Genomic DNA, 24464 nt, shown 5'->3' with positions numbered 1-24464 from the left:
TGTGTAGCCATGTATGGAAGTGAAACATGGACGATAACTAGTTTGGACAAGAAGAGAATAGAAGCTTTTGAAATGTGGTGCTACAGAAGAATGCTGAAGATTAAATGGGTAGATCACATAACTAATGAGGAGGTATTGAATAGGATTGGAGAGAAGAGAAGTTTGTGGCACAACTTGACTAGAAGAAGGGATCGGTTGGTAGGACATGTTTTGAGGCATCAAGGGATCACAAATTTAGCATTGGAGGGCAGCGTGGAGGGTAAAAATCGTAGAGGGAGACCGAGAGATGTGTACACTAAGCAGATTCAGAAGGATGTGGGTTGCAGTAGGTACTGGGAGATGAAGCAGCTTGCACAGGATAGAGTAGCATGGAGAACTGCATCAAACCAGTTTCAGGACTGAAGACAACAACAACAACAACATTTTCCCTGTGTTTTTGAAATTTCAGAGATTGGTTTATAGACAAACTGGAAACAAAATCAGTGTTTCTAGTCCAAGTAATTACATTTAGCATTTGTTTGTCACTAAGACTTTCTTGGATTCTATGATGCAGCTCTCTTAGTTGTCTCAATTGGCTTTCTGATACTCTAATAAAACTACTGTCGGTACGTCTTGTCTTATGCATTATACAAAGCCAGAAGAAAATGCTAATATTTAGACAGTAAAAAATTGCACGAAATGTATCTTAATGAAGCCATATTTGGTTCAAGAAGGATTAACTTGATCCGCATTCTCAACCATATAACGACTTGGAGAACCTCATTAGTAGAAAAACTACATGTGATCGAAGCAAAAATTATTACCTTTTTATCTCTCTCTTACTGTGGGATTATTTTTTCTGGACACAAGAGTGACATAAAAGGTCAACTGCTATGCTACCAAGGTGTGTTTGCTGTCACACTAATTATCATTAAAATTACAGTGTTACTGATATTAGATTATAGCTGAACTAGTTTTGTTACTTCTTATTGACAACTAAAGTCAAATTCATACTTGCCACACCATGTCACGTCATGTTATAATATATCACATTGCATTTCAAATGGTAGCATTCTCGCAAGCTGTCAGCATACCGTCACGTCACGTCACGTCACGTCACGTCACATCACATCACATCACCATCAAGGTTTCACAAGAAGAATGATTTGATGTTGGAAGTTAACCTCTTTAGCTGTGCCCATTCCTCTTAGTAGTGGATTTCAGCTTTTGTTTCTTTATATTCTTCATTTTATTATTTGGCTTGTTTTTGTGGGAAGTTCCAGATTTTTAACGATGACTTCGATATTTTCTCCAATGAATATTTTCCTTAGGTAGGTTAGATGTTTGAAAGCGAAAACTGATTTAATTTTACAACAACAGAACAGATTTAGACACATGTATTGTGTATAAGTAACATTAGTTGATGAAACAACCTTCATTAAATAATATTTCAAGCAAAAACATCGTCTTAATGAAAGAGAAAAATAGTTTTTATGATATTATTAGTTACATAAGGGGGGAAACATAATGGATAAGGTAAACAGTCTCTATTTATTCACTCATAATTATTGTTTGATGTGTTTTTATGTACAATAAATATTTCCGCTGTTAAATGTCGATATTTCTAAATAATGTTTCACTTCTCAGTACTTAACCTCAAAAAACTGATGAAGAACATACGTTAGGAAGTTTGAATTGACCTTTAATAAATGTTATCATTGTTAGTTCCTTATTTCCGATATTATACCCCAACTTAAAACTGATGAAGAACATACGTTAGGAAGTTTGAATTGACCTTTAATAAATGTTATCATTGTTAGTTCCTTATTTCCGATATTATACCCCAACTTTTTGCATCACGTATGGTAGGATATCTCTTATCCCCACGTTCACCGTGTGGAAATGGGCGAACTAACGTGACGTCCAGCATCAATACATTCTGTCGTGACAGTGACTTGACGTGGCGGTCCGTTGACGTCAAGTGTGAATCGGATCTAATGCTGATAGACGTGATACGCGACCCTATGTAGTGTCATATTTAGTGCTTGGACATACAACAGCACTAACACCATACCTTATAAATTGAACTCTAACAGAAATTGCTGTAATCGTGCAAGGAAGTAACAGATATGAAATATTTGTTTCTATAATATACGCGGACATGAACTTTTACGCACCGAGACGTATAAAGTACTTCGCGTTCTGATGAGTTATGATATGGTCGGGAGAGCAGATTTTTCGAATATGTTCCCGCTGATTTTACGTCATTATTGCCTTTTTCTAATATTATTGGTGGAGATAGACATCCATTTCTTTTCACGCAGCAGTCAGAGATGAGAAACCCATGCTGTATCGATTTCGCTGCCCAGGATTGATACCATAGATAATACTGCAGTTCAGTGACAGCGATGTTCAGCGTTAGTACAATGTCAAGCAGAGGTGGGAAGTTGTTTATATGGTTTGAAGGCGTAACTTAGGTAGGCTTGTTGTCATTACGTTTGCAGTGGTGCTGCTACTGGTGCTACGTACGTATACGTCTTACCAAAACTAAAAGATAATGGACTCGATGTAAGTGACGGTTGCTTTGATTTCGCGCTGTCGAAGGAGATGTTTGAGCAGAATGGAGAAGTTCATAAAATACAGGTCATTATTAGTATCAGAGGTAAGCATGGTAAACATATGGAATAATGGTGGTAGGCTAAAAAAGCATTCACATATAAATTTTCGACAAGTAATCTGTCTTAAGCGTATATTGTAGCTAGCATGCTTCCGGCCTCCCCTCTTATATTCTCGAGATGAATTGATCCAACAGTATGTTGTTCATGGTGGGTTATATTTTACTCATATTCCTTCGTTTTACGAATAGTCATTGTATATTAAAAAGGGCGATTGTAGAGGGTGGAAGTAAGTTTCGAAAATCGTAAAAGGAGTGTACTAGGTAGTTCCTTCTTCCTTTTTTAATCAATTCAAGTGTGATGGAACAATTAATGCATCATATGGTGATTGTGTTTTGAAAGTTATTTAGTGCCATTCCTTCTGTATCTGACACCTTGCATACAATTAATAATAATAATTGTATAACATATACCCCAGAAACTAATCCTTGTTAGACTCAATGATTTAAAGTATTAAGACTTATATCATTATGTGTCTAGTGTCAGCATATTTTTTTCATCTTTTGCACTATAATTTAGCCAACATATTTCTTAGTGTAATTTTGATTTATCATTTACATTGATTCTGATATCGTTTGTTTTAAACCAACTGAACTCAGGTTTTAAAGTATAAATTATGTATATTTACTGGAATATCTAGCATGTTTCACTGTCACACCATTGATGCAGATGATGTATGTCACAGTTGAAAACGCGCAAAACTGCTGTACTGCAGTGAACACTCAGAATTTTTTTCTGGCATGTAGAACTAACAGATAGGCCTATAGCTAAAAATATAAGTTGCATCAATAACTGTGTAGTTGGCCTTAAGTGGTAATATATACTGAAAACGGTATGCTAATTAGCTAATTATTTTCACTTTCAAAACAGTACGTACAATACACACACACACACACGGTATTGATTCTCTATACCATTAGTATGACATATTTAAAGGCTTGAACAACTTTTAAAGTTTCATTTATTTTTCATTGTTGATGCAGTTTTGCAACATGTGCTTGATTGATGAAGATACTGTCTTCAATTAAACTGAAGACTTGTCATTACGGAGATATAAGAATGTTTGTTTTATTTATTTACGCATCCTTGGACCATTAAGTACAGTACTATCGCACATGCCAGACAAACTGCAGTGTTATATCTACCTACATATATAGACATATGAAGTAAGGTAGGATTAGCTGAGAATAGGGCCATGGCCTAATTAATGGAACCATCCCAGAATTCACCTTAGCATCTCTTCTTATGTTGCATAATGTTTGCTGGCCTTATGAAGATGTAATTTATGAGATATCAAAACATTATTGTTGAATGTTCATCATGTAGATAAAGTTTATCATGTTTTAGACATCCGGAGTGCTTTGTTGTATGGAAGTGGTGTACTTCACACTTTACAAAACATTTGCAGGTTTTTATGACCATAAACACAGCTGCAAAAGAAGATTTGAAGGAAAATAGATATCATTTGTAGAGCTATCTTCCCTGTTTCTTTTATTTCTTACCTTTGTAGCGAAGGAATCTCTATTCTGAAGCGGTGATCTTAAGATCTCATTCTGCCTTGTGTAGGTCGTCCTTAAAGTGACTTATATAATAGACAAATAAGTTTCACTAAAACTGGAGTCTACTACATTACCTGCACATTTAAAAAGTTGCCTTTGTGTCCCCTTTTAAAACTATTCACATTGGTCTGATAGAGGTAAAATGTCAATGTGTCTTGTATTATATCAGTGATCTGAGACTTCATTCCTCAAAAGCACTATATCTCCAGTAGAAATAAAATTGTATATAAATGCCCATATTTGAATTTTGTGAACCAACAAACAACTAACAAGATGATTTTATTTGCAGCTGTGGCCTCACTGTGCTGCACTTCATGATGGACAGCACTGACTGTGGCTGGCATGCATGATGAATGCCAGTGATAATGGTGTCAGCCAGAGAAGTTTATTAAGCAACAAGATAACATCAGCAAGCAGGCTGCATGCATGTGCTACATTGTGTGAAATTTCAAGTAATACCACAATATTATTTCTAAAAGAGGATGAAACTCTTCAAGGAGAATGCAGCAATAAAGTGCCAGTAAAGAATCTGAACTGTTTTTTCAAAAAATTCGCTAAAGAATTTGAATGCAAACATCCTAATGGGGTCGATAATGAAGATGTGACCCAAAGAATTTGTGAGAGAGTGTTGTGTGACTTGAACTGTGATGAAAACTTAGTGGGGGGAAGTAATAATTTGGCTTCTCAAGAGAAGACTAACAGTAAAATGAATCCAACTGTCAAGTTAACACGATTGAAATTAAAATCTGATGATATTTCAAAGGAAATTTTTGGTGATGATATGTTTTGTGATAGTGCAGTGGCAAGAGATAGCATTGTAACAGCTGCTGATGAGCAGCATATTGACAGTAAAATGAATAGTACTGAAACAGCTGTAACCTTAAGTTGTAAAGATTCAAATAAATGTTTGAAAGTGGAATGTGAGACAGATAGGACACTTGAGGAACCACTTAGTGTAAGTTATTTAGTCAGGCAAGAAGACACCCTTCTGGAGACAAATGATAGGTCCGATCGTTCAAATGACTCTGGGTTGGGGTCAGAACTTACAGAAGAGAGAGTTCAGTGCAGTGATCATCCCACTCTAGTAGCTGGAAATGTAGGCAGCCCAGAGACTTCTCTCTTGCATGGGGAAAAAGACAGGATTTCTGTTGCTTCATTTTTAGGTAGACTTCCAGATGAGCTTGAAATATCTTCTAATAATCTGGAAAAACAGGCTGATGACATAAAAGCAGTTGCAAGCAGTCAAGAGCCAGATGTGCTCACTGAAGATTCGGCAAACTGTTCTGTTGAAAGTGAAGCTTCATATTCTGTACAGCAGTCTGGTGGTGAAACATCAGTTGAGTCTTCAAAACCTGAACCACAGTCTTCAAGTTGTGCATCATCCAGTTATTTTGATTTTACTTCATCTGCATCAGAAACAGAGATGGGTGGCAAATGCTCCACAGAAAGTGCTTCAAGCCAGTCTTCTGTAGAGACAGACATTGGTCTTATTCTTGATGCTGCAGAAAGTTCAAGTAATTGTACACAGAGAAGAAGCAACCTGAAACGCCGCCATGACTTTGATGACTCGGAAGGCCCAGCACCAAAGAAAAGAAAGTCAATCAGCTTTGATAAAGTTACAGTCTACTACTTCCCACGTGCACAGGGCTTCACATGTGTTCCATCACAGGTAAATGCCTTCAGGCGTTGTTTTCTCTGCTAAATATTGCTGTCTTGTGTAAGAAGTAGGGTTTTAAGTGCTTCTGTATTTTTATTTGGCAATACATGTATACAGTGACATACAAAGAAATGTGAAATGTTGAGATACTGCGTAGATGTCCTATGGATGACCAGGTCTAGCTTGTTTCAAGTATAAAGATGTGGTCATTGATCTGGTTTTGAAAGTCGAGATTAATAAACTTTGTGCTGCTCATTATCTATTCCCTATGCCTGTTCTCCATTCACAACTTTAACCTAACATGTCAAACAGTGTATTGCAGCTTTTCTGTTGGGTGGTGCTCTGAGTGATGGGAAGTAAATGCAACAAATAGTGACTCAACAGTCTTTAGTTAATCTGAATACCTGTTTGTATTTTCCTATGGTCTGTAAATAAATTTAGTTGGGATTTTGTTGTGCTAGGTCAGAATTTACCAACATTGTTGGAATTTTTTGGAAAAAATGGAATTAAGGCATATAAACAGGTGATTGCAATGATGAATGTGTGTATCAGACTGTACAGCACAACAGATTATGATGGCTTTCGTGTTGTTTTATTGTATTCACCAACTGTCAGCCAAAGTATTACGTTCTGTCCAAACATAGGCCTGGGGGCTTTGCTACGACGAGTCACGTCAGTCAGCACAAGTTATGTTTTGTCCATTTAAGTTGTTTGGCTTTTCCAACTTATAATCAAATTCAGGCATTCTGATCCAACCTTGGCTTTGATCTAAAACTTCTGATCCAACCTCGGCTTTGATCTAAACTACACGTCAGACGGTCAGTTAGCACATACAACTTTCTTCCCTCTCTCTCTGTCACAAACAAATCAGTTCACATATTCTGCCAAAAGAAAGTGGACTCAGAGTTTCACATTGACTACTGAATACTATAACCCAATTAAAAAATACTGACAAAAACAAATTGCCAACAGTAGCACATAGCAGAAGAGCCTGGTACATCTCAAATACACTTTAGTCTATATGTCTGTGCTTCTGACTTTTCTGTTCATTTTGCAGCTTATGCCACAAGGCTTGTCTCTGGTACACTGAATAAGAGAATGCTGGTGAAATTAATATGGAGTCTTATTATAAATTCTTGCCATATTGTAACTGTATAATTGCAGACCCTACACATGAGTAGGGTCTGAAATGATACAGTTGTCAATATATGCACCAGCACTTCGACAGTTTCTTACATATAACTAATTAATTTGCTTATTGCAAGTATGTTTTATTTCTGCTGAGACTGCTATCATTAATTAATAACAGTTCTGTCTTTAATGATTGGAGAAACCATGTACGCCATTTAAAATAACTAAAAAAATTTCTGAAGATGTTGTTTATACTTTTGTGTGGCATTTCTCTTACATCCTTGTGTGTAGTTCTAAGCTTGTGAAGGTATGACTTACAAATTTGTAGCCCTACAAAATGACATACTATGGCACATAAACATTATTGATGGTTACTCATTACAGGGAGGATCCACTTTGGGTATGGCACCACAGCATGCCCATGTGCAACAGTTCTCACTGTTGGAGCATGCTGTTGAGCAACGAAGACATCATCGTCAGATGCTAATTCAGCTTCGCAATGAGAGGCTAGCATCTGGTACAGCAGCAGGGGGCATTCCTAGCTCTCGTCCTCATGGTTCATCCAGTGATGACTCCGATACTGATGATGAGCCCAGTGATATTTCTGAGTCGGAGCTTGATCTCGACAGTTACTATTTCTTGCAGGTGAGATTGTTATTTTTATTAGGGTACAACTTCACCAAAACTTTACCATCACTCATGTAAGGCTACAGCCGTGGAAACATTTTCATACTATCAAGATCATTGTTCATAAATTCATTGTAGGCAACAGATCATTTCACTCAGCAAAAAACATTGTTGTTTGTTAGTGTACCATTGTTACAATAGTTTAGTAGGGGAGCGGTGCAACATCATCTGTCCATTTCGTTAACGCCTCTCTTCACATAGCCTTTGCCTGTGTTAATGAATCCTCATCAGAAACTTCACTTTTTTTCACAGTTGCCTTCTTTTGTGCAGTTTTCTTTCTCCTTGAGCACCGTAATCTGTGTACCAAATAGTTGAATTACAAGGAGATAGAATGGCCGACCTAGTAGGTAAATGTTACATATTGGACCCCCTCCCATTTTTGGTAATTTGTTCTTTGATTAAAATAACAAAGTGAGTGGCTGCTAGTTGTCTACAGGACAGCTACGATAACACCCGATCCAAGCTCGAGTTTGGTCACATCTTCTGTCATCTCCACAGTTGTGAAATAGCTCTGCTACCTCCCAATCAGCTGTGAATGACAATCGCTGTCTTTAACTTGATTGTTTTGGAACATATTCAGTACTGAACCTCACAGCTGATGTTACCAAAGCCATATTTCCCTTTCACAAAACAGCAGACTGATATTTCCCTTTTCTATGCTCAAATGTCAAATAGAAGTATGGATGAATTTGAATTTTGTGCCATTTTGTCAGAAGATGGTTGACAGCCATGGTTTTTTCATGTTTATTATCTGTGATCTTTCCCATTATTAGCCTGATAGCTTTTCTGTAGTGAGAATCATTGTTTGATATTTATTTTTGTCATGGAGCAGATGACAACTGAGCAATGTATCCAAGTGATAAGAAGTTATTACAAAAACAGTGAAAGTCCCACAGCAACCATTTGTGAACTGCATGTGATACTGGGACATAATTCTGCTCCAACTGAATCCTCAGTTGGGGAGTTGATCTGGAAGTTTGAGACCACGGGTTCTGTTTCAAACGTTCTGTTGAAACACAAGAAACCATTGCTGTCGTGTATAGCAACGTGACTGTAGGCCTCAGAAAATCAGTTCACCGAGCTCAGCAGTTGAATCCGTCACAAAGTTCACTGCATGAAATCTTTTTAAAAGATCTGAAAATGCTTGCATACTAAATTCATCTTGCACAAGAGTTGAAGCCTGTAGATTATGGGAAAAGACATTGATTTGCCCAATGAGTCTTGGCTCAACAAACGGAAAATGAGAACTTCACTCAAATAATTTTCTTAGATGAGGCAACTTCCACCTTAGTGGGTACATCAGTAAGCAGAACTGCAGAATTTGGGTTAGTGTAAATCTACGAGTGATTGTGGAAGTTGAGATGCATCCACAATGCACAACTGTGTGGGTCCTGAGCAGGAGTGATCAGCCCATACTTTTCAAAATAAGGGAGCTGCTGTCACTGTGAACGGCAGCCATTACCGAAACATGCTTTGTGATTGGTTTTTCCCTCTTATTGATGAAAATGATTTTTTGTTTCAACAATATGATGTGACATGTCACACATCCGGTGAAATGATTGCTGTGCTGAATGAAAAGTTTTCTAAAAAAAATATCTTTTTGTGTGGCGTGAATGCGTCATCGAGAACATAAGTGAACGCATTGCTCATTGCCGCATGGCCTTGGGTGGTTAGATGGAGGATATAGTGTTTCATAAGTAAATGGGAGAAGTTATTTAATGTGTTTGCGAAAAAAAATCAACATTACATTTTTCAGTAAATTTTGCATGCTCTATATCACTTTTAATATTCATCCCTGCGTCCCTGGCACCCTCTACTTTATTATCTGATCCAGATTTAGGTACCAGATGGTTATAATTAAACTTTCTCTATTTAACACATTATAACACAGAAAATAATTACCGTACAAATACCAAACTTAGTAGCATTAATGTCAAAGAGATGGGAAAGAGAAATAATGCAGAATCAATTCAGTTGAAGCACTATTAATGTGCTGATATGGTACATCATACCAGAACCACTACTGCTACAAAAGGGGCTCAGTATGGCACCCATCAGTGTCCACAAGAGTCTGAAAGTGCTGGATTGGATTCTGCACAACAGAACGAATCATGTCCATAGGTATGCTGGCTACCTCTCTTGATATGTTGAGCTTCAGAGAAGCACATGAGTGAATCTTCTCCTGGCAAATCTTGTCCCTCAGGTAGCCCCTCAACCATAAATGACAGGGTGTGAGATCAGGTGATAGTGTCGGCCAAGTGTTTGGAAATGATTGGCTGATAATTCGGTTGTTTCCAAATGTGTTTCGGAGAAACAGGTGAATTTCACGAGCGGTGTGCAGTGAGACTCCATCTTCCATGAAAACTGTTGAGTTCAATGCGTGTCTCTCCTGTTGGGTGAGTATGACATGCTGGTGAAGCATATCACAGTAACACTGGCCAGTCACACTGCACATCTTTGCTCCTTGAGAGCCAACTTGCTCGAAAAAGAATGGGCCAATGATGAATGTAGCTGTGAAGATCACCTCACTTAGCAGTTCTGTGTGTTCACCTCACCCATCAGAGAAAAATGAGCTTCATCTGTCCATAGGGTGGTCCACAGCCAGACCTCATCAACTTCAATCCTTGCAAGAAAGTGGAGAGCGGAGTCAACACACTATTGTGCGTCCTGTGGTGCAAGCTGCTGTATGATATGGATGTTGTACAGATACCATTTGACAATGATTAGAAGCATCTTCCATATAGTGGGCTATTGGGTGTTTAACTGTTGCGATACACCACGCACTCTGTCTGATGATCGGGAATTGTGCGCACAGTGCTGCCTGCCATAGCAACCGTGATTTCAGCAACCATGTGTGGTGCAAATGTGGTCATCCGCCTCTTCCTGGAGTGTCACCCAGTTCTCCAGTTTCATCATGCTCTGCACAGCAGGTGGAGGAAGAGGACCCTTCTGTACTCCTTTCAGCTGGTGATATTCTTGGAGTGCAGCTGCAGCATTATTGTTTTTTTGATAACAGAGCTTCACGAATAGCGCCCTGCTCCTTTTGTCCAAGCCCATGTTGACACGTCAACAAATGCAATTTTTTTCTATCGTATTAAACAACATTTTCCAGTTTATCTTGCACATTCATTAATTTATAGGGAAAACTGGAAATCATTCAGCTTATCAGAAAGCTTGAAACCTTAATTTCTTAGGCAGTTATACAAATCCAGACAATCAGATGTTATTGTTGCCACTGGTAACATAATTTCTTTTATTACCTCTATAAGTGCCACCTGAGATACGTCTTGGACAACGTGAAAAAATGGCGTCTTCCAGTAATGCCAGATACCCTTCTCCCTTATGCATTATTGCCTGTCCCAAATAAAGATTCATTAATTTCCACTGTTACATCTTTCCTATCAAGTTCTCCATTTTTCTGTAAACACACAGAACTACAAACTTGTCTACAATACTCTCTCCAATCAACTATGTGTTGACTGCCAAGTTGTACATCTCTAACTTCCCATTGCAAATTATTATTTAGAAAAAAAAAAAAAAAACGCTTCCTGGTTTGAAACAGTCATTTTTGTTTGCTTTCGTCCTTTAGCCTGGGATTTTATTGGGTTGAGTCTTTTGTGTAATTAAGTGCTTGCTTTGGCTGAAACACTGCCTTCAGTTTTCCACTACTCAGAACACGAAAACACTGTGAAATACTTTCCTGTAATGTATATTCACAAAATTCACTTCACGAGACATAAATGGCCCACACGAGCATGTAATTTGACAAATAGCAGTGCCAGTTATCATACCTGTAACTGTAATATTAACACTAGTTGAAACAGTAATGGTAGTAGCTTAACAACATGCTAACATAGGCTTATACAGTCCACCAAAGACTTTTACATTTAATATCCGGTTGCTTTGAATTTTATCATAGTTGGTAATTGCTGTATTCTTATTATTGAAATGTTGCTAAAGATGTAGAAAATTAAAAAAAAAATGGCGAAGAAAATGTTTGGAAAAACTGCACAGTAATTTCCAACCAATTAAAGTGTGGTTACAATCTTCACAATTGAAAATGTGATTAAAATTAAAATAAACGATATTGTGAGATGGTGGTGTGAAAAAGAACAGTAGTTAATATAAGTTTCAGATTCTAACATTCAAGATAGGCTAACCAACAGCCAACTGCAATGGGAATGCAATCTTTAAATGTTGTTAATTGTGTATTAGACGGATTGTGTCCTCTAAGAAGCTGCTTAAAAAAAAAAGATATGAATAGGACCCGCACACTTAGGATTCTGTACAAAGTTATTTATGTAGACAGTTTATCCATTTCAGTAATCTGAATGTTGTTTATTTTTGCCTGTTATCGTCATTGATACTAGCAAGATGCTGGTCCAATATATTCCAGGACTTTTGAGAATGTTTTAATTTCAAGTTTGAAGTTAGGTAACATATTACAAAAGAAATGATTTTTGTGTGATGTAATCAAAAATTAACAATTTCATATTTTTCTGTTTACTTGTGCTTGACCTTGCTTCTTGCCATATTTCATGACCATAGGTCAACAGAAGTGCCCTATAGGTTGTGAAGAATTTTTTTTTGAATCTAAATCTACATCGTTATTCTGCAGTTCACACTTAAGTGCCTGGCAGAGGGTTCCTCAAAATATTTTCATACTACTTCTCTACCATTCCACTCTCGAATGACGAATGGGAAAAAGGAACACCCTAATCTTTATGTTAGAGTTCTGATTTCTCTTATTTTCTAATGATGATCATTTCTCCCTACGTAGGTGGGTGTCAACAAAATATTTTCACATTTGGAAGGGAAAGTGGGTGATTGAAATTTAGTAAATATATCTCGCTGCAAAGAAAACCACATTTGTTTCAGTGACTGTCACCGCAACTTGTGTATCATATCAGTGACACTCTCCCCCCCCCCTATTGTGCGATAACACGAAATGAGCTGCCCTTCTTTGCATTTTTTCGATGTCCTCCATCAGTCGTACCTGGTAAGGATCCCACACCTCGCAGCAATATTCCAGCAGAGGACAGACAAGTGTAATGTAGGCTGTTTCTTTAGTGGATTTGTCACATCTTCTAAGTGCTCTGCCAACAAAGCGCAGTCTTTGTTTTGCCTTCCCCCACAATATTATCTATGTGGTCTTTCCAATTACAGTTGCTTGTAATTGTAATTCCTAGGTGTTTAGTCAAATTTACAGCCTTTAGATTTGTGCAATTTATTGTATACCCAAAATTTATCAGATTTCTTTTAGTACCCATGTGGATGACCTCCCACTTTTCTTTGTTTAATGCTAATTGCCACTTTTCGCACCGTACAGAAATTCTCTCTAGATCTTTTCATAATTTGAATTGATTGTCTGATTTTACTAGATGGTAAATTACAGCATCATCTGCAAACAATCTAAGGGGGCTGCTCAGATTATCACCTAGATCATTTATGTAAATCAGGAACAGCAGAGGGCCTATTACACTACCTTGCAGAATGCGAGATATCATTTCTGTTCTACTCGATGATTTAATGTTTATCACTGTGAACTGTGACCTCTCTGAGAGGAAATCCGAATCCAGTCACACAACTGAGACGATACTCCATATGCATGCAATTTGATCAATATTCGCTTGTGAGGAATGGTATCAATAGCCTCCTGGAAATCTAGGAATATGCGAATCTGTCTGAGATCCCTTGTCAACAGCATTCATTACTTCATGGGAATAATGAGATAGCTGTGTTGCACAAGAACGAGGTTTTCTGAATCCATGTTGACAGTATATGCTCCAAAATCCTACTGCAAATTGAGGTCAGTGATATGGGTCTGTAATTCAGTGGGTTACTCCTATTTCCTTTCTTGGATATTGGTGTGACCTCTGCTACTTTCCAGTCTAGGAACAGACCTTTCGTTAAGTGATAGGTTGTATAAGATTGCTAAGAAAGGCTCTGTTGTCTGCATACTCTGAAAGGAACCTGATTGGTATACCATCTGGACCGAAAGACTTTCCTTTCTTAAGCGATTTGAGTTGTTTTGCAACACCTAAGATATCTACTTTTGTCACTCATGCTAACAGCTGTTCTGGTTTCAAATTCTGCTATAGTTGCTTCTTCTTCATTCGTGAAGGAATTACAGAAAACTATATTTAGTAACTCCGCTTTAGGGGCACCATCATTGGTAACATTTCCATTGCTATCGTACAGTGATGGTATTCACTGTTTTTTTGCCACTGGTGTACTTTACATGCAACCAGAATCTCTTTGGGTTTTCTACCATATTTTGAGACAATGTTTCATTGTGGAAACTATTAAAAACATCTCGCATTGACGTCTGCACTAAGTTTCGAGCGTCCGTGGAACTTAACCAGTCTTGGGATTTTGCATTCTTCTGATTTTGGCGTGCTTTTTTCGTTTGCTTCTACGACAGTGTTCTGACATGTTTTGTGTACCATGAGTATGAAAGTATGTGACATAAATGGCCATATCTTATTGTTGAACTGGCTTAGAAGTTTAAAACATTTTCCCTGCCAAGGGACCATTGGCCTCAGTATGCGACATAAATTTTAACTTGATTGGTCTACTCATTCCTGAGGAAAAGGTTTCCTAGACAGTCTGAACACAGAGCGATCCTATATGGGTTCCAGTTTTACAGACTGAGGCATGGGACCTTAAAGGAGGAAGGGGATGAGGAAGATATATTTATATACACACACTGCAGTAGAACTAACAGATACACAAACAACATGAATGAATTTTTAAGATTTTGCAATTTTCAAGTCAATTTTTAATTCTTGGTTGTCCCCCCTGATCTAGTGTTTGCCATAATATTCCTGACCTTCAGAATGTGTGATTATGTTCAATTTCTGTCTAAAAAGATTGGTTAAATGAGAACTTGTAAATTACTTGTATTCTCTTGCGAACTGATTAGTAAGTAAGTTTCCCTTTCATTTCCCAGGTATTTAATTTAAAGATTGAAGTCATTCCTCGTTGAAGCAAGTGCTTTCCTTATTTCTACTCAGAGTGAAACTTTGTCTTATTGAATTGAAATTGCTTTTTATGATTTCATCATGTACAAAATGTTGTATTCAGTACAGTGTAGTATTTCTTTGCAGCCCGTACCTACACGTCAGCGCCGAGCTCTTCTCCGTGCTGCTGGAGTGAGAAAAATTGACTCCCTGGAAAAAGATGAATGCAGGGATATTCGTTCATCTCGTGAGTTCTGTGGATGCAGTTGCAAAGGATACTGTGATCCTGATACTTGTAGCTGTTCACAAGCTGGAATAAAATGCCAGGTACAGTACAGTGTCTCCTGCCCTAATATTGTACTGAACATCTGTAGAGAGGAGGACATATATTCCAGTCAACAAGTTTCAGAACACTAATGCACATTATCTACAGAAAAACTTTAGTTTATAAATGGTCATTGTAATATTAATCATTGGTCAGTGAAAGTATTGGAAATTAATAAAATGACTGATTCCATTGTGTTCTGTAGTGATATGAAGATATCTGCTGTACTGAGGTGTGCAGCAGAAACTTAGAGTATTTTAAACTATAAATTTATGCATGAAGAACTAGACTTTTTCAGAGAACACTTTGAATTTTTGTTGCTGATAGCTTATGTTTTGAATTTACAGTTGAAACCATTGCCATCTTGGCAGTTGAATTGATGAATTGGTTTATGGTACACAGGACAGTGTACGTGACAGTCAGCATAGAATGCTGGTTAGTTGAATGCAAAAATACATTATTTGTTTCAACAAAACTTCAACATTGGGCAATGGCCTAGCCACTTTGCAAAAGGTTCATCAGATAGCTCGAACAGCACAGCAGCTCAAACAAGTCACCTGATCGGCCATTTATAGTTCACATCCTGGACAACCATGCAACAGTATGAATGTTTTCAGGCATTCTTAAAGTCTCAATATGTCTGTCAGAAATGTGCAACATATGTTGCATTTGGCTATTAAGTTTATATAAAATGACTGACTTAGGTGCTATAATAATTGATGCTACATCTCTCCTCTCCAGCCCGAGGAGTTAATTATATACCTCCTATTACTAGTCATTTTCGGGAAGTAGGCACTGAAGTGGTTTGGAGGAGGACAGATCCTGGGGCATCACTGATTATACAACTTGTTGCTGAAGTCATTACTCATTTGAAACCAGTTTTAATATACTTATGTTGGATAGCTGGTTGGCTTGAACACATTAGCAAGCACGGCTGCCAAACAACTGAAAGAGATACTATTTACTGTCTACCCCAGCACTACACCATTTGTACATACAGAGCAACAACCACTACTTTAGAAAGTGTTGTAAGCAGGCACAGCTAATCAATAAGCTTAAAACAAAATATAACAAATATTCTGACATGGGAGGATATAGGATCTTCACAAGTTCCATTCCTATTAAGTGCATTAATAATTGCCCGGAGACAAACGTTGAAATCTCTGTATGCACCTTCAGGTGATAGTTTCTTAACAGTTTCACTGTCTGACAAAGCTCTGTATCATTTATTGGGCAGAAAATGGGTACTGGACACCTGCTAATTCTTACCATCGTTAAGACCGACCACATTACATCGTGTATGTATGAGAAAAGTGACACTGGCACACCCATTCCAGATGGTTATGTTGCATCAAATTATAGCAGAGAAAATGAACCATATGAATAGCCATATGCAGGAACTGTGGGTCCTACAGGATTGTAGAACCATACATAGCATGAACATCCATGATAACCTTGTGCAGAGTGTTTCCAAAGCAACTTGTTTCCATGTTTTTGTTTTTGTCCAAAGTTGTTAGCACAAAAGTGGAGGTCATAAACAGTGGCATTCCTCATAATGTTATAGTGAGTGCATACACTAATGCTGAATGTTGCATTGCCAAGAGTGGTGCTCACATGGAGGGTATAATTTATAAAAAGTTACATTCACAATGAATAGTTATGAGTGCTCTTTGAAATTTAAATTAATAATATGTAATTACAATAAAATATGACTTTTAAAATATAATATAATGGCAAAGATGTCATCAGTGTATCTAAACCAAACAATGGTTTGAAGGCTTATGAATCCCAGGAAAGCCCCGTCCAAGTGACCCATGAAAAGGTTGCCAAAGAAAGGAGCCATGACTGTAAACCTGATCTGTATGTATGTCTGCCCCTCGGAGATAGAGTTTCGTAAGTATTAAGTTGGTTAAGGCGAGCAGGAAGCATGTCGTAGGTTTGGAAGTAGCTGGGCACTGTTTGAGGTAATATTCAGCAGCAAACCAGCCATCAACATGGGCAATGTTTGTATAGAGGAGGTGGCATCAATGGTGTTCAAGAAGAATTGGTTTGTGTTTCTTAGCGGAAGGTAAAAAGGTGAGAGTGCATGGTTTGGGTGGGATAAGAAGTGTTACGGATTGTCATGACCTCATTGCGTTTCTTCACACGTGCCATCTACATTATCGTTCCTGATCCAGTTTCTCAAAACTCCCTAGGTGGGAACTGGCACTACAACATAAGTTCAATTCTAGTTCCTCACCTGACCTACATTTCCACCTGTCTAATCCCCCCTCCCTGTCCACTGTGCATAACACCATATTGACCGTTGGACAATTATTTACTCCACAGTAATCTCTGGCTTGTATATTACCATATCTTCCATCTTTAAGTTATCAGGGTTTCAGATCTTGTACGGTGCAGGCACTGATAGTCAATCTTTCCTTCTCATCCTGTTCGGCAAGTCTCCTCTGATCCTGGGTGACTTTTTTGCAACTACCCCCATTTCCTAAACCTTGCCTTTTCCTTCATCCCTCTTCGTCTTCCTTTCCCTTTAACCCTTCTGTTAGGAGGAGGAGCCATTGGCTCCAAAAGCTTGTGTATCTCCATATCTATTGTGTGCATTTTCTCCCACCACCACTAGGTGAGTAGAGATTTTATCTATCCAATTGAAGCGTCATTGTAGGTTGTTCACTGATGTTTCTCATTACCTGTTGTTATTGCACCATGTAAAACAGCTAACAATAAGAAGCTGAGTGATACAGAACTTGAATAGCTATCTAAAGTAGAGAAATCAGATTGGTATGAGTCCATTATAGTCAGACTATAAACACTGTGTCTAAAATTCGTTTTAAGCTTAGCAGTCTACTGAAGATTCAAACACAGATGTCTGTGAATGCAAGGAAGATAATGATAATGCAGGTGCTACAAACAGTGATGTGTAATGCGTGGAATGAAATTTCTCAGAGCCACCTGTATCTTTGTTCAGTGAGAAGTTGAGTTGAGGGTATGATTTTGTGGGAGCTGTGGTGATACTAATGTAGTGGCAAAAACTATAAATGGCATTCCCACAGCAATTCTTTTATTGGGGAATTTGTCTGAGCCATGTTTAGAAGTTGAACAGTGATAAGAGTGTCAATTATCACTGTTTGAATTTTCTTTGCTAATGGTCAACGATGGATGTCAAAAGCTTTATTGTTGAAAAACTTTTGAAGCATGCATTGCTGGACCTGAAAGATTATGTTCATTTTGGACAAATTTTGGCTTGAAGTGACAGTTGCATTCAAAACAACACAGGTGAAAGTTTATTTTCACAACATCATGTGTATTAAGTAACATTAGATTCGGACAAAAATAAGTTTGGGAGAGATCATGAAAATTTTAGCCCCATTATTTGGGGACTTGTGGAAGCTTGGTTAGGCGATGCGTTTATTAGTTGTGAAGTAGTTTTCACTATGAGATGATGATCAATGTATTCTCTGTCAAATACTCAATTGTGTAGAAAGCAAATGCATTTAATAATATTGTTAGCCACATCTACAGAAGTTTGTTCTCATAAAAGCCTGACCAGTAGACATACTTCGGATGGTATTGTCGTTCAGTAAAACATACTTTGTTTCCTTTTTTCAAATTATTGTGTATTTATGTTTATGCATTGTGCTTTTCAATAGTAACATATTTAGCTTTTTAGCAACTCCAGTATAATATAAATGAAAAAAAAAAACTTGGGTGATGAATTTAGAGCTACCTTGGCTTCCATATCAAACCTAAGTAAATTAATTAATTAATTGCTAAGCACCCTTCTGTTATCAAAGCTCTGTCACAAACATGTTATTAAAGCTAAGAGCCGTGCTTCACTTCACTTGCTGCTCTCTGACACTCTCGTTATCACAGTTCTAAAATAAATGCACCCTTAGAAACAGATTGCATAATTTTGTAATTGATGGACTTATTCATTTGTTAATAGAATGTTACTAGAATAAAAATAATTTTTACACTGTCACATAGTGATGATTTGTTATGAACGAAATAGATTTTGCTGGTTATTGAGATTCAGAAAACTCATTGCTACAATTACTAATTCTACAATGGTAGACCATTTGTGGATCATTTAACAACATTGTGGAACATTAAGCTCTATGAATCCAATTATTTGGTTCTCAAAATAAAGAAAATATCTATTGCAGCAAGTCAGCAGACAAGACAGAAATAGGTCATGCATCTGGAGTTGTACACCTGATGATGGAAACCACCTTGACAAAGGACATAGATTTTATTTAGATTATCTTTGACTGTAGCTCCTGACAAAAGTGGTGTATACTTATAAAACCTATGTGTGAAACATTACCTAATGACAGATGCTCATGTGGAAGCAATATATCAATCAATCCATACAGTTTCCAAACCTGGGGTGGAACATCAGTGGCATATTAAATAATTGTGATTGAGGCGGAGGAGGAGCAGGAAGAAGAAAAGAAGAAGAAAAAAACTGCTTCATGAATAAACATAGTTATGTTTGACGTAACAACAATCTTGTTCCACACATCAGCATGGGATGCTGTCACCAAAAAGACTGTAATATTCTTTAGATGTAACAATAATTTTGTCAGGGACATTGCCTATAACCTTAGTGCTGCAGGGGACTGGATTCTTGACTTAAGGAGACTACAAAGAACTTCACCAACTCATTTATGTTCTAATGAGCACCCCTGACATTGCATTTAAATAACACAATCTCTTGTAAAAAGTTGTTCCTGAGAAAGGTGGAGGTTATCACTGAAAGCATGAATTTTCATTCTAACTTGATGCGATAAGTATACCAAGAATAATGTTTGTATGGCGGTGTACTTATTTGCAAGTAGAGTGTCAAAATTAAGTCCTCGCCATTTCTAATATGCACCATGCTGAAATGGTTAAAGTTTCTTCGAAATTTAAGATTTTCAGGAACTAAAATAGGTGGTAAGTCAGGCATTGATCAGTACAATCAAAAACTTTCATATTATTCTGCTGTGCTAAATCTTATTAGATGGCCAGAAAAGATTGCTTTACATACTGTGGAAATGTAACTTAACAACACAGATCTGTTTTACATTCAGATAACTGGAAAGTGTAACATATTTTCTTTTAGAGGAAACTTTCTTCAAGCATTGATTGGAATAAGATGCTAGTCATCCAGTAGAAAACTAAAACAGATGTTCCCCCAGGGGGCTCACTGCTCTTTAGCTGGTTTGTGCTTAGTTCCCATGGGTCCCCAGCCTTTGCAGCATCTTTTCTCTTCTGTGCTGCATGTCTAACATCTTGCTATTCTTTTTCACCTCCCTTGGGGAACATGTCTGAGGTGTTTTTGGAAATGTTCTGCACTGTCGGTAGCTGACATAAGAACAGTCTCACCGTTTTTTGTTCCCTTTTCCTTTCTTTGTTCACCTTCTCCTATCCTCCCTTTACATTGACGTTTGAGTCTCCTCTCTTTTTCATCTACCTCCCTGTGCATCCTGCAGGCCATCACATGTGTCTGACACATAACAAGGGACTGGGTAATGCATAATTTCCAGCCCCGGGCAGACAGGTAGGGTTAGCATGTATTCCATGCTATAGGCGAGGCCTAGGGAGGGGCTATTGCCTGAGCTGCTACCTTTCCAAACTGCCGATTCATCCATCCGTTAGGTGTTCAGGAGTTGTGACCTGACGTGTGAACAATCACCAAAGGTGGGTGTGCCCCATTGTGAAGGGGATCCCCAGTTGGAAGGAGTGCGCCATCAGAGACGCGGGCAATCGTGGGGGATTTTCTTGCAATGAACCAGTCATCATCTTTGCAGTCCATGTCCACCAAATGTAAATGCAACGAAGCTATCAATTCAAATGCCCTCTCAGCTGCACCACAGTTCCTCGTGGTTTCATGAACTGAAGATGGTCAGTCCTTTGCAATGGTAAATTCGTTTCTAATTCAGAAAGGTGTTGATGCAATTACCAGCCCCATGAAATCCTGCTCTCATTTATGCAATGGCACTTTGCGTTTGGAGACTACTTCTGATTCTCAAGCACAACTACTACTTGCCACATTGCTTCTCCACACGGATCCTGTTTGCCGCAAGCTATAGAATTCTGAATTCTTCCCGTGGAGTTATTTACACTAGGCTCCTAAACAGTCTGACGGAGGCTGAAATCCAAACCTATGTCTCGGGTCAGGGTGTCATTGCCATCCATCGGGTGATGAAAAAGTTGAGGCCTCCTTAGTGCCCACATATACTCTTTTTCTTACCATTGATAGAGTGGTGCTTCTTTCCAAGATCACTCAGGTTATGAAGTTATCACAGTCCAACTGTACATTCCGAACCCAATGCACTGTACCAGTGTCATCATTTCAACCACACTCAACTGTCTTGTCGACACCCAGCCATATGTGTAATTTGCGGTAGGGATGCGCACGAGGTCAATTGTCCGCCTCCTTCATCCCGCTCTGTCAACTGCAGTGACGACCACGCCGCCATCTTTCCAGATTGTCCTTTGTGTCTTGACAAGTGGGGATGTCCAGGAAATCTGGGTAAAGGAAAAACTATCTTACCCAGTTGCTTGTTATTGGCTAGTCACAAACTTTGCGTTCTACAGCCTGGCACTTATAGTACTGTTCTTGCTACACTTAGCTCCTTAAATGGCATGGCCACACAGACATGTGACATCATATTCAGCTCTGAGGTTTTGAAATCACCCATGTCATGTTAGCATCACTGTCTCCTCATTCGGCTGTGCAACAAGCCATCAAACTGTCGCCTTGTGGGGTGAAGTCACAAGCTATACAACTGGCAGGCTGGAAAGGACAGAAGGAACACTGCTGTGAAGACTTCGTATGTCCCTCTAGCCAACCAATGCCTGAATCTTCCTCCAGTAATCAGAAAGGCTCGAATAAGTCCAAAAAAGGCAAATGGTCTTCTCCTTCACAGATTCAAAGATCCTCTTAGTGTCCTCACATGATACCCTCGCCTCCATGTCACCAGTGCGCACCATCAACCATGTTTGTGCGTTGGATTCTGCAGCCGACAGCAGAAGAAAGCCAACGCTTCTGTGGACCTCAGGGAGCAATACACTCCTGCCTCTGTGCCGTAACAGTAAGTCTTCATATGCTGGCACTCGGCAGCTGCTAATGATACCCTTTCATTTTTTCGTCATCATGAGTCTCTTCCAGCCGAATGTTTACAGCTCTGCCTTCAATCCAACAAAGAGGATTTACAACTGCTCTTAGAATCACAGTGTCCACTTGTTCTCTGCCTTCAGGAAACAAAATTGCATCCTCATGATCGGTTTGAACTTTCGCATTTCTTCCTGGTTCATTTTGACCACCCCCCCTGACGTCAATATTCCATGCCACGGGGGAGTCGTGCTGCTCATATGGAATGATGTTCATAGTCAACCCATCTCCCTGACCACTCGTCTTCAACCTGTTGTAATTTGCCTTTCACTTCTTCACTTAACCTTTTTTCTTTGTACTGTTTACATTCCTCCGTCTTTTTGATGTCACAAGGGCAGACGTCCTCCATCTTATTGGGCAACTGCTTGGTATCTTTAATGCACACCATCCACTTTGGGGTTCTCACAGAACCTGCCCAAGAGGCGCCCTCTTGGCTGACCCTCTTAATCAACTTAACGTCTTCTGCCAAACACAGGAGCACCCATGTTCCTTTCAGGCTCCTTACACACCTATTTCCATTTGGACCTATCCTGCACTGCCCAGCTTGCCAATCATCTTGAGTGGTCCATTCTCTCTGACACATACTCCAGCGACCATTTCCCATTTGGTATCTATTTGCTGACTCCTACCTCACCTGCGTGCACAGCCAAAATGGCAGCTTAGTTAGGCTGACTGGAGGCTTTACTCCTCCTTGGCAACCTTCGACGAACAAGATTTCCCCAGTTGTGGTGACCAGGTGGAATATCTTACACATGTTTTCCTGACTGCTGCAGAATGTTCCGTTTCTCACACATCCTCATTACCATGCCATGTCCCAGTCACGTGGTGGACTGAGGCATGGCGTGACGTAGTTGACATGCGGAGACATACTCTCCACGTTTTTAACAGTCATCCTAGGAAAACTGCATTCATTATAAACAGATGCATGCACAGTGTCATCGTGTTCTTCAGGATAGCAAAAAAGTTAGCTGGATTTTGTTCACTAGTTCTTTTAACAGTTCCATTCCCTTTTCTGTCATGTGAGCCAACCTCTGACATCTTTTCTCTCTGGCACCAAGATAAGTTCCCCTATTTCCAGCCTGACAGTAGCAGACAATGTCATCGTGGGTGCTATTGCTATCTCCAACATGTTGGACCACCATTTTGCGGAGATTTTGAGCTCCTCCCACTGTCACCCTGCCTTCTTACTTCGGAAATGAGCAGAGGTGGTTTGGACAATATCCTTCTCTTCTCAGACTCGTGAGTGCTACAATGCTGCCTTTACTACGAGGGAGCTAGATCATGCTCTCACTTCATCCTGATCCTCCACTCCAGAGCCAGATGCTATTAACATTCAGATGTTGCAGCACCTTTCTCCTGTGGGCAAGCACGTTCTGCTTAATACATACAACCGCTAAGGACAATCACCTTCCTTCTAACTGCTGGCCCCATTTCTCTCAACAGCTGCGTTTGCAAGGTAATGGAACTCCTGATTCTTGCCTGGCTGGTACAGTGGCTCGAGTCTTGCCATTTACTACCATTGCACAGCGTGGATTTTGAGTGCACTGTTGTGCAGTTGACCTTCTTGTCACTTTGTCCACCTATGTCATGAATAGTTTTCTGCGGAAATTCCAGACTGACCATGTTTTTCAATTTGGAGAAAGCCTAAGACACCTGCTGGAGGACTGGTATCCTTCGTACTCTTTACATGTGGGGCTTCTGTGGCCATCTGCCCCATTTTGTTCAGGAATTTTTAAAAGGCTGAGTTTTTAAGGTTGTGTGGGTTCTGCCTTGTCAGACACCTTTATCCAGGAAAGCGGCCTCGGGGTTCTGTCCTGAGCGTCAGGTTATTATCCCAGCGGCTTGGACGACTAACTCTCGACCCTCCCACTGCGAGATCATTTTAACTAGGTGCGAGATCATTTTAACTAGGTGTGTTTATTGGGCACTGTCTTTTTAGACATTGTCATTTGTTAAGTGTAACGCGTACCATTTTGTGCACATTGAGCCCAACTTTTAACTGTCCGCCATTTCCTGACATAATGTCCTATTTTTAATAGGTTACATTTCCATTTGTGTTTGCTGAGCTGTCGACTGCATTTTACTTTTTATCCATCGTAGAAATATGACAAAGAACATCTAATTTTTAGTTCTGGACCTCCATTTCTCAATGGCATATATTTATAGACCTTTCTCCACATCCCTGTTTTTAGCTGTCTTCTTTTCCATCGATTTGGATTGACATGTAGGTGTTCTAACTCCTCTCTTTGTCTTTGTGTTCGACAGTTTTAACATGGGCATGTCTGACAAAAACAAATAAAACAGAAGGCAGGTTTCATCGTATAAAGACT

The 24464-nt window shown here is 39.0% G+C and overlaps 1 protein-coding gene across 5 annotated transcripts in view; it reads left to right on the top strand.

The window, feature by feature from the left end:
* LOC126272914 (uncharacterized) overlaps nt 1-24464 on the top strand; it is a 194526-nt gene that overhangs the window by 166469 nt on the left and 3593 nt on the right. For 4 of the 5 annotated variants that reach the window (XM_049976196.1, XM_049976197.1, XM_049976194.1 and 1 more), the window contains 3 exons: nt 4503-5882; nt 7386-7646; nt 14798-14977. In XM_049976196.1, the coding sequence (XP_049832153.1) occupies nt 4560-5882; nt 7386-7646; nt 14798-14977 (1764 nt within the window). In that variant the 5' untranslated portion in view covers nt 4503-4559. Of the gene's footprint in view, nt 1-2363; nt 2642-4502; nt 5883-7385; nt 7647-14797; nt 14978-24464 lie in introns of those variants that run through there. The other variant, XM_049976195.1, reaches the window with a different exon arrangement.

The sequence above is a fragment of the Schistocerca gregaria genome, chromosome 5, assembly GCF_023897955.1.
Source record: "Schistocerca gregaria isolate iqSchGreg1 chromosome 5, iqSchGreg1.2, whole genome shotgun sequence".
Taxonomy (NCBI): domain Eukaryota; kingdom Metazoa; phylum Arthropoda; class Insecta; order Orthoptera; family Acrididae; genus Schistocerca; species Schistocerca gregaria.
The sequence above is the reverse complement of the archived record's forward strand: the minus strand, read 5'-3'. Positions and strand labels throughout refer to the sequence as shown.